General features: G+C 44.1%; 1 protein-coding gene across 2 annotated transcripts in view; it reads left to right on the top strand.

Moving 5' to 3' along the window:
• Positions 1-13,007, top strand: part of LOC146860022 (uncharacterized) — a 269,057-nt gene extending 256,050 nt beyond the window's left edge. Inside the window, exons 28-29 of one of the 2 annotated variants that reach the window (XR_014978762.1) lie at positions 4,039-10,399; positions 10,437-13,007. Coding sequence is in view for 1 of the 2 variants with exons in the window: in XM_085643785.1 (XP_085499911.1) it covers positions 4,039-4,562 (524 nt within the window). In the remaining variant the exon portion in view is untranslated. Of the gene's footprint in view, positions 1-4,038 lie in introns of both variants that reach the window. The other variant, XM_085643785.1, reaches the window with a different exon arrangement.
• The last annotated feature ends 669 nt before the right edge of the window (positions 13,008-13,676 follow it).

Below are 13,676 nucleotides of genomic sequence, written 5' to 3'. Positions count from 1 at the left end.
TGCCGGATTCACATGGCATGAGTTGAACAAGGAGACTACTTCCCATGGCTGTTGCTTCACTTCATTTCGCCTGTGGGCATATTTGACTACATTAGTGGCAGTACATCAACAGTACGACATCAATCCCACTAAATATGCGATGCCAGTTGAAAGTGTATTTTATCACTGCTCCAACCATATAACTTCCTTGACATGTCAATCAACCTTTTGGGCCTCATGGTGTACTATGTCTGCCTTTCTTGCAGCCACAGATGACCTCTGCGTCATTCTGGACCAGAGGGCTCCTCCACCCTAATCCTACGTGCCCTTTCTGTGACCTCAGACTCTGTACTCCAATCCATCCTGCTCTTTGTATGGTAAACTCAGGCATCTGCCTAGTAGCTATCAAATAGCTGTGCTCTTGCTTATCCTCCAAATCCCATGCTGTTTTGCTCCTGCCTGTTGACTCTTCTGAACTGACAGATATTCTGATTGGATTTCTCAGTGTTCTTTCCTGACCCCCACATTTTTAAATATTTGCATTATCTGCATTCCCGATATAATACAATAATTTGGTTTTGAAATAATCTCCCATGCTGATCACACATAAATTATAGTGTCAATTTCTGAACTCAGCTGTCACCCAAGGCAAATTTTCATCTTGTGTCATGGATGAAAACTAATGACCTGAAACTGAACGGCAGTGTGAGGTCCTCCTGTGTGGCAATCACTCATCCACATTGGTCATCAGCTTGGTGGCCACCTGAATTGAGAACACTTCCTTCTCTGGTATCTTCTGCTAGAAATCTAGCTGTCTACTCAGTGTTAATCTTTCCATGATCAAACAGGTCAATAAAGTGATGGCGAGCTGCATGTCCACTCAGAGAATGTTGTGCAAAACGTTCACTTGGTTTCTTAACTCACTTTTGAAATCTCTCATCCATTGACTAATCTCTACCTCACTGGACTGCTTTAATGCTCTTTACTTTTGCATATCATGTTACTTAACCTGCAAACATCAGGTTATCCAAAACTCAGCAGCACAACTCTTTCTTAATCTGTCATCCAAATCCAAATCCCATATCCCAATTTCAGTGGCATCAAAGATGTGTAATTAGTTATGCAAGGCCATGTTGAGGTATTATGCTGAGGCATAGTCTAAGTCCCCAACATGCTTAATGCAAACAGATAAAGAGCACACTCTGTGGACCTAGAACAGTGCTTGTGTTAGCCTTTCTACTTCAGTTTACTTCTGGATGGAGCAGAACTGGCTTACCCTTCGGAGAAGCAATCATGGTGGAACTGGATTGATTTATTCTAGAGAGAAGCAATAATGTCAGGATTGGAGTGGCGTAATCTTAACAGAAGTTACAATGGTTGGATCTGATCAGTTGGCTTAATCTTCACTGAAGCAATGACGGCAGATTTCACTGGCAGAATCTTGAGAGAAGCAATGATGGTGAGACCAGATTGGCTTAATCTCAACAGATGTGATGATGGTAGGATAAGACTGACGGAATGTTTTCAACGATTGTGGGACGAATTGGTTTAATTTTTGCAGACACAATGATGGCGGGATTAGACTAGCAGAATCCTGGGGGAAGCAAAGATGGTGGGAAAAGACTGGTGATGTTTTTGGAGAAGCACGGATGATGGGGTCAGACTGGCAGAATCTTGAGAGAAACAAGGATGGTGGGATCCGACAGGTGATAACTTGGGAGGAGCTCGGATGTTGAGATCTGACTGGGAGAATCTTGGGAGAAGCAAGTATGATGTGATTAGACTGGCGGAATCTTTACATGAATAGTGGAATCCAATGGGCTTAATCTTAACAAAAGTAATGATAGTGACATCCTATTGGCTTACTATTGACAGAAGCACTAATTCTGTGATTCGATTAGCGGTATCTTGGGGAAAGCAATGATGGTTTGTCCCCATCTCTACTCAAGCTTGTAGCCTTGAAAGTTGGAGTGACTGCTGATTAAAGTTATTCAGATTCCGGCAGAAAGCAAGTCTTGTATGAGCCTCTACTGCGGTCACTCAATCGACCAGTCAACTACATTTGTACAGCGTGCAGCTGCTTCAAAAGAAGCGTTCCGGAGCTAGCAGTGGATGTTATTAAGCAGAGGGCAAAATAGGACTAGATTTCATTAAAGAGGAAAGTCTTTAGCTTCTTTTTGAAGATAGACTCAGAAGGGGCCTAAAGTAAAATAATGGGAAGTGAATTCCAGAGTTTAGCCGTAAGAAAAGAGAAGCAACTGCCTTTTCTGGCTTTTGGAATTTTTGGGAACTTGAAGCAGCCTAAGATTGTTAGTTCTTAACAACCTGAATTGATGCTAAGGTTTAAGTCTTTGATTTAGGTATAAAGGTCCTTACAAGCCTGATACTCTAAACGCAAAAGTAGGAGCTTTAATTTGGATATGTTTGACCACTGCTATCCAGTGTAGGTATTTCAAATGAGGAGAAATTGATTGCCGACATGGAATTTTCAAAATCAGTCGTGCTGCGGCATTCTGTACAATCTGCTACCTTTGAATCAAATAGCCCGGAAGGCAGTAGTAATAAAGTGAGGCTTCTTTCTAGTCAAGGTACTCAGGAACATAGGTGCTTTTCCACTCCTTCATTATTGGGGCTGCTGGAACTTGCCTTCAATCCAAGTTTGTCTTGATGGCCTACACAGCTCTGCTGGGTAGACTTTTCAGGATCCAATTGAGATTTCCTCGACCAGGCCACACACATCCCCCCTGCAAATCTCTTTCTTTCTCAAAGCGGTGCCCCCATTGATAGAGCCCCTCACTCACGAGATGTGAGAAGTTGGCCTGGTATATGCTGTCCACTAGTTATAACGACCCTTATTGGGTGATTAGGTTAAAGACAACCTTTATTGAAAGCTATCCTAGTGGTATCTATGGAAAACAGCCTTCAGGCTAAGTCTCGAAGGAATGTAAACCAGCTTGGTTTACCAGATTATAACCTCTTGAATGACCAAATGAAAGGAGAACCACACAAGGTGTATATAAAATATATGTATGGGGGTGCATACACCACCTTACACAGGCTACTGCAGCCCCTGAAAGGCCTCTGGGGTTCCTATGCCGTGGGTACATAGGATACCATATACTAGGGACTTATAAGGGTACCCCAGAATCCAATCTGTGGGGTACCTAAAGTACATGAAATCCATTTTAGGGAGAAAGCAGATAGACTGGGGTCCTGATTAGCAGGATCCCAGTCAAACTAAGTCGAAAACCAGCAAAACACCAGGCAAAAAGTGGGGGTAACCATGCAGTCAGATTCCACCTTCCTACACCAGAGAGTGGACAAACGTTCTTGCATGCAGACCCAAGAGTGCAAACCAGTCCTCCTTGCAGTCTGATAAGTCATATATGTCCAACGGTTTAGGAAGCTATGCTGGACTTAATTCTACATCACTCTTTCCATTAGTGGATAGCTGCTTCATTGCCTATTAATTTTGAAATCAGCATTTTAATGCTCACTTAAATAAATGATGGCAGTAATATTGATAGTTGAGTGTTTGTTATGATGACAAGAATGTTTCTATGGATTGCACCACTGAAATGTATTTATATTTTGACTTATGTATACTCTGTACTGCAGATACTTCTCTGTATTCCATTATTGACTTATTCACTTTGACACTGTTCCATTTCTAGATTGTCTTCAAAAAGATGCCAATGTAACACCATATTTCCACTTTGTTTTACTAAACTGTAAGCATTCTGTGTGTTGTAGTTCTGGTTCATCTCAATTAAACTAAAAGTTTAAATTGCAAATACTTCTAGAATGGAAAAGTGGCAAGTGAAGTCATCAAGTAAATTATATGTAAAGTATTGTCCTTTTAGTAATAATGACACCTTTCACTGGAAAGTCAAGTAACATGCCAGAGAAGTGTTGTGTTGTGCTTTTGGGGTGTAACTACTGTCACTTATGCCACACTGGTGGTTGTCGCTTCTCACTCTCCCATCTGTGAACTTTCAGTTATGCATGAAAGAGGAAAGGAGTGAGTTGACATCCAATATTTTCTTTTCTTCCTGGCAGCAAAACTAAGGTTCCAGCAGCAAGTCCAGCAGATTCGAAGTGTGTCTGAGCAAGGGAAGAAAAGGAGCTCACCTGAACCCCTCGTTCCTAGGCTTATAAGTGGATCCGACGCAGAGTCAACAGCCAATTTACAGAGTTATGAGTCGAGCCGGGCCTCCTCCCTACCTGACCGGGAGAGCCCGTTTCATGAACGGCAAAGATCAGCTTCGAATGTAAGTCAGCAAGAAAGCTCCATCCACCATGAAGGCAAGCGCCCACTCAGGTACACACCTGATGGGTCTCGGACAGTGTCAGAGCAACCAACTCCGGAGACTTCCAGGCCCTCAACACCTCTCAACCTGAGAACGACCCCACCTCCAATGTCGAGACTTAACGTTCCAGGCTCTGCCTCTCCAGTAAAGACATGGTCTTCTCCTGAGGCCTTTCTTCTTAGTCCTCGAAGCCCGGCAGACAGCGAAGGGTCCTTGACCCCTAGGTGCTCAGCGCTGCTCTCACCCAGGCCCTACCGGTCCCAGCAGCATTGATACACATTTTCATTCTATGCCAACCTGGTAAAATGTTCAAACAAGAAGGCGCGAGGTGGGTTTGTGAGGCTGAGGGACCGTAAAGATGTACCTCGGGAGAAGCTGCAAGGAAAGGACGACTTCCCACCATCTCAAAGACAGTCGCATGTACCCTTCTCCATTGATTTTCAGTCCTGGGGCATGGAGGCTTTAGGAAGATTCTGATGATGCTAATACCCATAATAGCACCAATGCCTTGGTAGTGAAACTCATATGGTAGTGTTGAGCCCTAAAGTAAACCCAATGCCAGAGTCGCCACTACGCGATTCCCGGAGAAAATGCATGATCGGCATCAGAAAGATCAACGCAAGTTCACAATAAGGATTATTGCTGAGTCCCAAAAAACAAGTGTTTCTTGGCCAAATTCAACATCTTACCATAGGTTCAATGACAGAATTTTGGAAGAGACAATAGTTCCTATTATGATAAAGCTTTCCATGCCTCAGAAATGACCTCCTTATGGCATATGCATTGGCACCATTCAAGATAGCATGCACGGGGCGAGCTCCTGCAGTGTTTAAATTAGAGAAGCAAAAGGGATCAAAAGCTCAGTGGAATCTCGAATCTGAAGCAAGCTAAGGTCTACGAGTAATATGCAGATGTTAAACTCTGGCTAACATACCCTGACTGACCCTTTAAATGACACATGTTCCTTACATGGGTATAATTACATCAGATCTCCCCAACAACATTAACTATTGTATTCTCAAATGTCCCTGAAATAACAACATTTAACCCACAATTTCACCAATCACACGAAAATACAGAGAAAGGACATACATTCTGAAATTAAGTGAAATCAATCGTAGACTTTAGGTGCCTGTGAGCAGTGTTCCAAGGGCGAGAGATGTGCTCTCGGGTGCACTCACTGCATCCCATCATGAACTGTGCTGGTCTGCCTGGCCCGAACATTTCTTTCCACAGTACTGGAAGTACACACTCACACTGAGAGGCAGGCGTGAGGCGGGCAGGGTCCCACACTGTCCTCAAGAGGTTACATTTTACGGCTATTCTGCAAGCAGTCCATGGACACTGCAAGCATCATGGGGGATCCGTGTTGGCATTGAGGGTGCTTCACCCAGATTCTGGTTCTGCAGCTATTCTTTGCCAGGATAGGTTTCGGAGCCAGCAACGGCAACTCATCCCGATGGTGTCCCACAACCAGGGCAAGTGAAGACGCACACATTCAATGTACGCGGTGAGCCAAGCTACATCCGCAGACACTGATGGGACGGGAGACTCTCATGAATGACACTTTACAGCTCTCAGTGCCCTACTGAAAGGACACTCAGTGCTTCCTTTTGTCTGAGCTGTGGACTGACTGTGAGCTCCTCTGGAACATCACAGGGAGCCCAGCTGGTCACTCACAGTGGCTTGGCTACAAGAATCAGCAGCCACCATGGGAAACAAAGATGCACCCTGCTGGCATTTTACAAGTTGTCAAACAGGAGAACTGAGCAGTTTGCTCGGTGAAGCTCTATGTGCACGTAAGCTATGTAGGGCTATGTAGGGCTATGTTTGAAATGACACTAAAAATGATAATTTATATAGCACAGAAGACAAACTCACTTATATTGCTGAACATAGTAATAAGTGTTCATTACTACCTACCCCAGGGGAATCCATTTATCAACTAAAGTGAGTGAAAGTAAGTGAGTTGAAACCAGGACTAATTCAAATGTATACCTTGAGGGACATGTGAAGTTCTCTGTTACCCACTAAGCTGTTTTACCGGGATTGGCCCTTGTGGCATCTTAACCAAGGAGCGCTGAGACAAGCGCCTTAACCCGATGAGCAGTCGTAGATACTAGCCTACGAACTGTAGGCTACCCTCAGTACACTGCATCAGGTGGGGTATTCCTTTAAGCGATTTCATGATGATTCTGACCGGTGACCAGGGATTACAGACTGATCTGTGTAGCAAGTACACTTGAGCTACCTATCCAGGGTTACACCCCGAGAGTTGCTAGACACACACACACATCTGGAGCAGGCGCCTTAGCATCACAAGCTATCTTAAAGTGTGGTGTATTTGTGAACAGTAAAGTGAACCAGAACACCTTAACTGACAGGTTTTTTCTTGCCAATTGAGTGCATATGAAGAGGGGCAACCCTAAGGGTGTTGTCATTCACTCTGCTCCTCATTGTCTCCTCCTGTCCTGACTCTGTGTTTCCTGGCCTTGCCCCATAATTCATCCTCCAAAATGTAGGTTTCCTGAGTAACACTTACCATTTCTAGCGCACAAATGTTTCATTGGTCAGAACATTATATGATGTCATCAGAGTTCTGATCCTTACCATTGACAAGAATCCCAAAAGAAGAGAAACGACTGAGATGTTTTAATCCAGACATGTACAGTTAGTCATCTGAAGTAAGGCACTTCTGTAAGCTCTCATTTAGACGTTCAGTCAGTAAAGTTTTACCAGGTTTATCAAAAAGGGGGATAGAGAGGTATGTAGTGGACCTTGTCTCCTGTATCATATAAACAATCAAAGGAAGTCCACTAGAAAAACTTATTCTAAACTCTATCCTTTCAGATATATTAGCTATCCCTAAGGGGAAAAACCATTTTCTTAAACTAACCCTCACCCACCAAAAGGACCCTTGGTGGCATGCTTCATCATCGGGTTCTTCCCTGCCCGCTGCGCGACAGGGCACTGTACAACCGATTGAGATTTGGGAGCACGTTTTTGGAAGGTGTGGGCTATATTGCTAGAGTAGGAATGGAAGGGTCAGAGATTAGTGGGAAAAATTCTAAAAAATTCCTGGCCACTAGGAACCTAAACTATATTAAATCCTGTGTGTTACTCTCGGGAGTAACACACTCATTACATTGTGCAACCCCCAACCCATTGTTAACAATACCAGCCACAGGATTTAATACGTTTAGAAGTTTCCGATTAAATTCCTATGTCAATCCCCCAAACCATCCTTTTTTTTACTGGTCAAAGTCTCTTTAGGCCTGTGACCATCCCCTGAGCCATCGGACCCTACCTTTGTGGCAATCCTTCAAGCAGTCCAGTTCTAGAAGTGACAGACTCTATCTGTGTGTCAACCCCCAACAGCCGTCCAATACTATGAGTGACTCTCCATAGACCTGTGCCAACACACCACAAGCCACAAGTTTTGAGGTCGCAGACTGTTCCTGTGCCAGCCCCCCAAGCCATTTAGTTTTGATGTGCCAAACTCTCTCCCTGTGCCAATCCTCTGTCAATTGGATGTTCTCATACGCCGCGTGCCAATGCTCCAAGCCATGTTTTTTTAGAGATGACTGACTATTCATGTGACAAAACCCATCAGCCATCCATTGTTAGAAGTGATTGTGTCTCATTCTTGTGCCGGTCCCCAAAACTATCAATTTTTTCAGGCAAAAGACTCTACCTTTGTGGAAGTGCTTCCAAGCCACTTAGTTTTAAAAGTAGCAGGAGAGCCATGTGTCAGCTCTTCTAAGTCATCCAGATTTAGAAGTGACAGACTTTGTCTTTCTGTCAGTTCTTCCACACAACCTAGTCTTTGTGGTGACAGACTCTATCCCTGTGTTAGTTCTTCCAAGGCACCTAGCTTTAGAGGTGACAGACTCCTGTCCTTGTGTCAGTTCTCTCACACCACCTGGTTTTAGAGGTGTGTCATACTCTATCCTTCTGTCAGTTCTTCCAAGCCACCTAGCTGTAAAGGTGACAGAAGAGCCTTGTGTCACTCTTCAAAGTCATACAGTTTTAGAAGTGACAGTCTTTATCTTTCTGTCAGTTCTTCCACACAACCTAGTGTTAGTGGTGACAGACTCAATCCCTGTGTTAGTTCTTCCAAGTCACCTAGCTTTAGAGGTGACAGCCTCTATCTATCCTTTAGAGGTGAGAGACTCTATCCTTGTGGTAGTTCCTCCAAGCCACCTAGTTTTAGAGGGGACAGACTCTATTCTTGTGTCGGTTCTTCCACACCGCCTGGTTGTAGCGGTGAATGACTCTATCCTTGTGTCAGTTCTTCCAAGCCACTTAGTTTTAGAAGAGACAGATTCCATCCTTCTGTCAGCATTTCCAGACCACCTGGTTTTAGAGGTGATAGACTCTGTCCTTGTGTCAGTTCTGTCAAGCCACCCAGTTTTATTGGTCACAGTCCATCCTTCTTTCAGCTCTTCCAAGTCATCCAGTTTTAGAAGTGATAGACTATCTTTGTGTCAGTTGTTCAAAGACATTCAGTTTTAGAGGTGACTGACTCCATCCTTGTGTCAGTTCTTCTAAGCCATCCAATATGTGGCGGCTTTTCTGACCCTATGACAATTCCATGAGTTCTGGGACAGACCCTTCCTTTGTGGCAATCCCACAAGCAGTCCAGCTCTAGAACTGACAGAGTCCGTGTGTCAATTCCCAAAAGCCATCCAATTTTATGGGTGACTCTCTCCATCCCTTTGCGAATCGCCAAAACCATCCAGTTTTCTTGCACTCATTTAGAGTGTCAGCTAGCTCCGCCATCAAAAACCCATGACCTGACTGACTGTCTGCCACTGGCCCTCCTGTCTGCCACTGGCCCTCCTGTCTGCCACTGGCCCTCCTGTCTGCCACTGGCCTTCCTGTCTGCCACTGGCCCGCCTGTCTGCCACTGGCCCTGCTGTCTGCCACTTGCCCTCCTGTCTGCCACTGGCCCTCCTGTCTGCCACTGGGCCTCCTGTCTGCCACTGGCCTGTCTGCCACTGGCCCTCCTGTCTACCACTGTCCCTCCTGTCTGCCACTGGCCCTCCTGTCTGCCACTGGCCTTCCTGTCTGCCACTGGCCCTCCTGTCTGCCACTGGCCCTCCTGTCTGCCACTTGCCCTCCTGTCTGCCACTGGCCCTCCTGTCTGCCACTTGCCCTCCTGTCTGCCACTGACCTTCCTGTCTGCCACTGGCCCTCCTGTCTGCCACTGGCCCTCCTGTCTGCCACTGGCCTTCCTGTCTGCCACTGGCCCTCCTGTCTGCCACTGGCCCTCCTGTCTGCCACTTGCCCTCCTGTCTGCCACTGGCCCTCCTGTCTGCCACTGGCCCTCCTGTCTGCCACTGGCCCTCCTGTCTGCCACTCTCTTTGTTCTGTTGATGGCAGGTGATCATCATTGCATTCATGGGTCGGGGCGGTGCGACTAGTGGTCTCCACAGTGTTTTCCTTGAACAGCAGGGACATTGTAGTTTTGTATTAGGCACACATTGTGTTAAAAAAACTAAAACTCTTCAGAATAGGGCAAAAGAACCACACGGTGTCTACTTGACATACAGCCCTGCGTAGAGGGTCTCCACTGGAGCAGAGCTTCACTTCTAGCGGACGGCGATCGGTTAATATGGCGTGTGGTCATCTCTCAGTGGAGCAGAAACCAGGGCTCTACTCATCACCCCCCATTCTATGAATAACTCCTTATGCCTTTTTGCCAAACCTTGATCCTTTCAGTTCTAGTAGCAACTGACTCGATCCTTCTGCAAGTCACCATAAATATGCAGTTTTAGAAGCAACAAACGGATGCTTTTATCGCTGCACTGATCACCCCTCCTCCCCAGACATTTGATTTTAGAAGGGAGCCTCCAGTCTGCCTGTGCCAATCCCTCAAAAAATGAATGGCCTGATTTGGGGTTTGGCAGACAGAGTAAAGGCAGACAGAGTGGCAAAGGGGTTTGTGCCCGCTACCCTGCCTTTACTCTGCCTGTCAAATTAAGCGATGTCCCCAGCCCTGTGAACATCTCTAAACATTGGCAGGAACTGGTGTCACTACAGTTCCCGTCAATGTTGGAAAAGTTTGACGGATGGCTCCATCAAACATGTCGTCAAACTTTTTCAAGGTTGTTTCCTTTCAAAAACAAACTCCCAAAGTGGGAGTTTGTTTTTGAAAAAGAAAAACATCGAATGGCCTCCATATCATGGGTGTTTTCTCCCAGGGTGTTGGGGGTCATTTGTTTTTTTTTTCCTGTTCCCACCACATTACGTGGCGTGGACCGACAGGGGAAAAGAAATAAAAAATGCCATGCATGTTATGTGCTTTCTCCAATGGCCCCTGCTCTGTCGGGCACTCTGAGAACTGCTCACACTGACAGAGTACATTTTACTCTGTAGGCGTAAACCGAGAATCTGTCAGAGAGGGGCGGCCATTTTGACGAGTACCCTCTCCACCAAACTCTAAATCTGGCCATCCCCTCTATGTGCTCCTGGGTCAATGCATTCAAATCACGAAGAGGCGAGTTCAGTGTCAATTTAAAATTCACAGAAATCATCCTCTCTTTTAACAAAGCCATGCAATTTAGCAGGCGATGAGCAGTAACAAGAGGTTTTGGAACTGCTGGAAACTTGTATCAAAGCATATGCATTGTGTAAATTTCAATCCAATACTCTTTATTTTGGTAGAATACCATAAAGGATGCACAGTAAAATATATACAATACCTACAGGAAGTTAAAATCAGCGTCAACAGGTTAAAAAGATAAAACAAGCCGCCAGCTCATAAAAATGCACGTAAGATTCACGTGTGACTCTTGCAGGTCCATAAATACATGAAGACCAGGAATAAGAAGTAATAAGAAATAAATAAGGAGTGCATGGGTTATAGGATCCGATAACAAGTGCCATATTAGTTCAAATCAACATACTTTTTGTTTCTTATCAACCAGGCACGAAACTGAAACCTAGCAGCATAAATCCCAGGTACGGAGTCGTATCAGCTTGAGGGATCCTCTATGCTTCCGCGTGCCTTGAGGTGCCTAGTGTCTTGCAAATAGGCATCATCCATTTAACACATGGTCCTTTGTACACTGGGCAGAAGAATAGCAAATGGGTTACATCCTCCCTCTTATAACCATACATGTAGCACGAGGGTCTAAGCTGTTCGAAGGTCCTAGCCATTTTGACTTAAACCATTTGAGGGGCAGCTTTTCCATGTCTGAACTGGATATAGAGTCTTTTTTCTATATTTGGCTCTCTGTCATCACAGAAAGTTTCCAGGTGATAATTATCTTTTATCTCTAAAAATCATGTGGATATAGTGCCTTGTGCATGTATTAAAAAATTGTTGAGTTTACAATTTCAGAAATTGGATTTTCATTCCCTTTGCAGTGATTGATGGGCAGCTGCCCACTGGCTCACCCCAGAGATGGGACCAGCCAATCTCCTTTCGGGAGTCTTTGGCAAATTTGATCCAGGGGAGTTTGGTTGCAGTTGGGTAACTGAGAATTTCCTCCAACCCACTTCGATATAACAGTAGTTCGGGGGTGGCCCAAAGGCGCCTCCAAAAAATGTCTATCGTGTCAGTGATCAGCCTGAGTACCAAGTCAAGCCTGAATGGTAGTGGAGGGGTGCTGACCGGTAAGCACAAAAGCTGCCTTATGAATCTATTTGTGTAGAATCAAGATGCAAACAAAACATGTCAGAGATATAGATGGCTCCACTCCTGCTTAGTGACGGAAATGTTTTAATTTATATATCGTTATTTTCACCGCCAACGCCCATGAAAAGCAATGAACAGTTTTACGAATGGTACACTTTAAAACTCAAAATGCTCAGAGAAATGCCTCTAAAACCTGTTATCGTTACACTACCATAAAATGTATTTTGAATTAGTCTATTACAATGTATATTATTGCCAAATTACATTACTGTGAAGTGAAATTATCTTATTGAGTGATAAATAAATATGAGTTACTGTGTTTTACGATCATATATGGCCATCTTGAGGGTCAGGTGACAGTCACACACCACTGGATTTGTCTTGTAGATTTTCATGTCACCAGTGCCCCCTGGTGGAGTTAGGTATGAAATACTGGCAGAGCGCTCGGCTGCCCCCTGAAATTTGTTCAGGAAGGCAAGATTGATTCCCTCTTGTGCTTACGTCGAGGCCGTTTACCAGAGTGAATGTGGTGTTAAGTGCTCACAGCTGAATTGTGTTATGGCTTCCTGATAACTGGTGAGTTCTGGGACCAAACGTTTCCATGATATAATGATCTACAGGATTCTTTATGGATATTAGAACGATTTATGTATTATTACTGTAAGTCACAGTAGCCCATTATGCATCCTTTAAATAAGTTATACATTTACTCTGTACTTTTTATCTATTTTTATAGGGTGGGGTTTTGTAATATATAAATTTGTTTACCAATAATCAGTGTTTCAAATTATATTGAACAAGTGTTTTGCGCAGTTTGTTTTTGGATTGCGCTTTGACGCCTGGCTCTTTTTAGTGTCGTCATTCTTTGTGATTCTAATGTTGGTGAAGAACTTGGAACTTTATCATGAGGGCACATACCATTCTAATGCTCTGTTTACTTTGTGCTCAATGGAGTTTTAATGACTGGTTGGTTACCTGCAAAGAACACCGAATTGTGCCTTTTGGAGAACAACTTTGTCAACAAAATCCAGTACATTCTAAGTAATCTAATTAAAATATATTCATTTAAGTTCGTGGAAATATCTATTCATCATTTTTGTTTAAATCGTTTTTATTTACTTTTTATTGGAAAAGTAAACAAATTACATGTGTATATTAGCAACACATCTACTGGGTATGTCTGCATACAACTGCATAACTTGTTATAAGAGCAGCATGGAATAATGCAGTGTGTCATCAGTAAGCATGCATATGTTGCATTTGTACACGAGATCCACGTATCATAACAACCTCTGCTGAGTCTCTCTGCCTGTGTGCCAACGAGGAAGGCAGCATACGTGGTCACCAGGTTTCAGTAATGCTTACCTACTGGAAAGAAAGCCCAAACAAGTGAATGTTGTTTGAAGATGGAGGCATCGCTCAGGTGACTGCCTGGTAGATATGGGTTACTCCTCTTCGCAATCACCTTCTATGTCATGATCACTGTGAGAAATGTGGGTCTTAGTTGAAGGGGGTATGAGCCCTTCTCAAGCAACAGTCACAGCCCTTGTCAGGGTGAGCCACAAAAAGTCAATTAATTAACCTGTGCTTAACCCTCTGGTAGCTTGGCACAAAAGCAGTCAGGCTTCAGTCAAAGGCAATGTATAAAGTATTTATACAGCACTTAAATAGTAATAAAGTGAAAGCATAACACAAGAAAAATCTCACATCAGTTTAGAAAAACAGAGTACATTTTAATAAAT

This window comes from Triturus cristatus, chromosome 3_1, assembly GCF_964204655.1.
Source record: "Triturus cristatus chromosome 3_1, aTriCri1.1, whole genome shotgun sequence".
Classification (NCBI taxonomy): Eukaryota; Metazoa; Chordata; class Amphibia; order Caudata; family Salamandridae; genus Triturus; species Triturus cristatus.
This window is presented reverse-complemented; position numbering and strand designations above follow the sequence as displayed.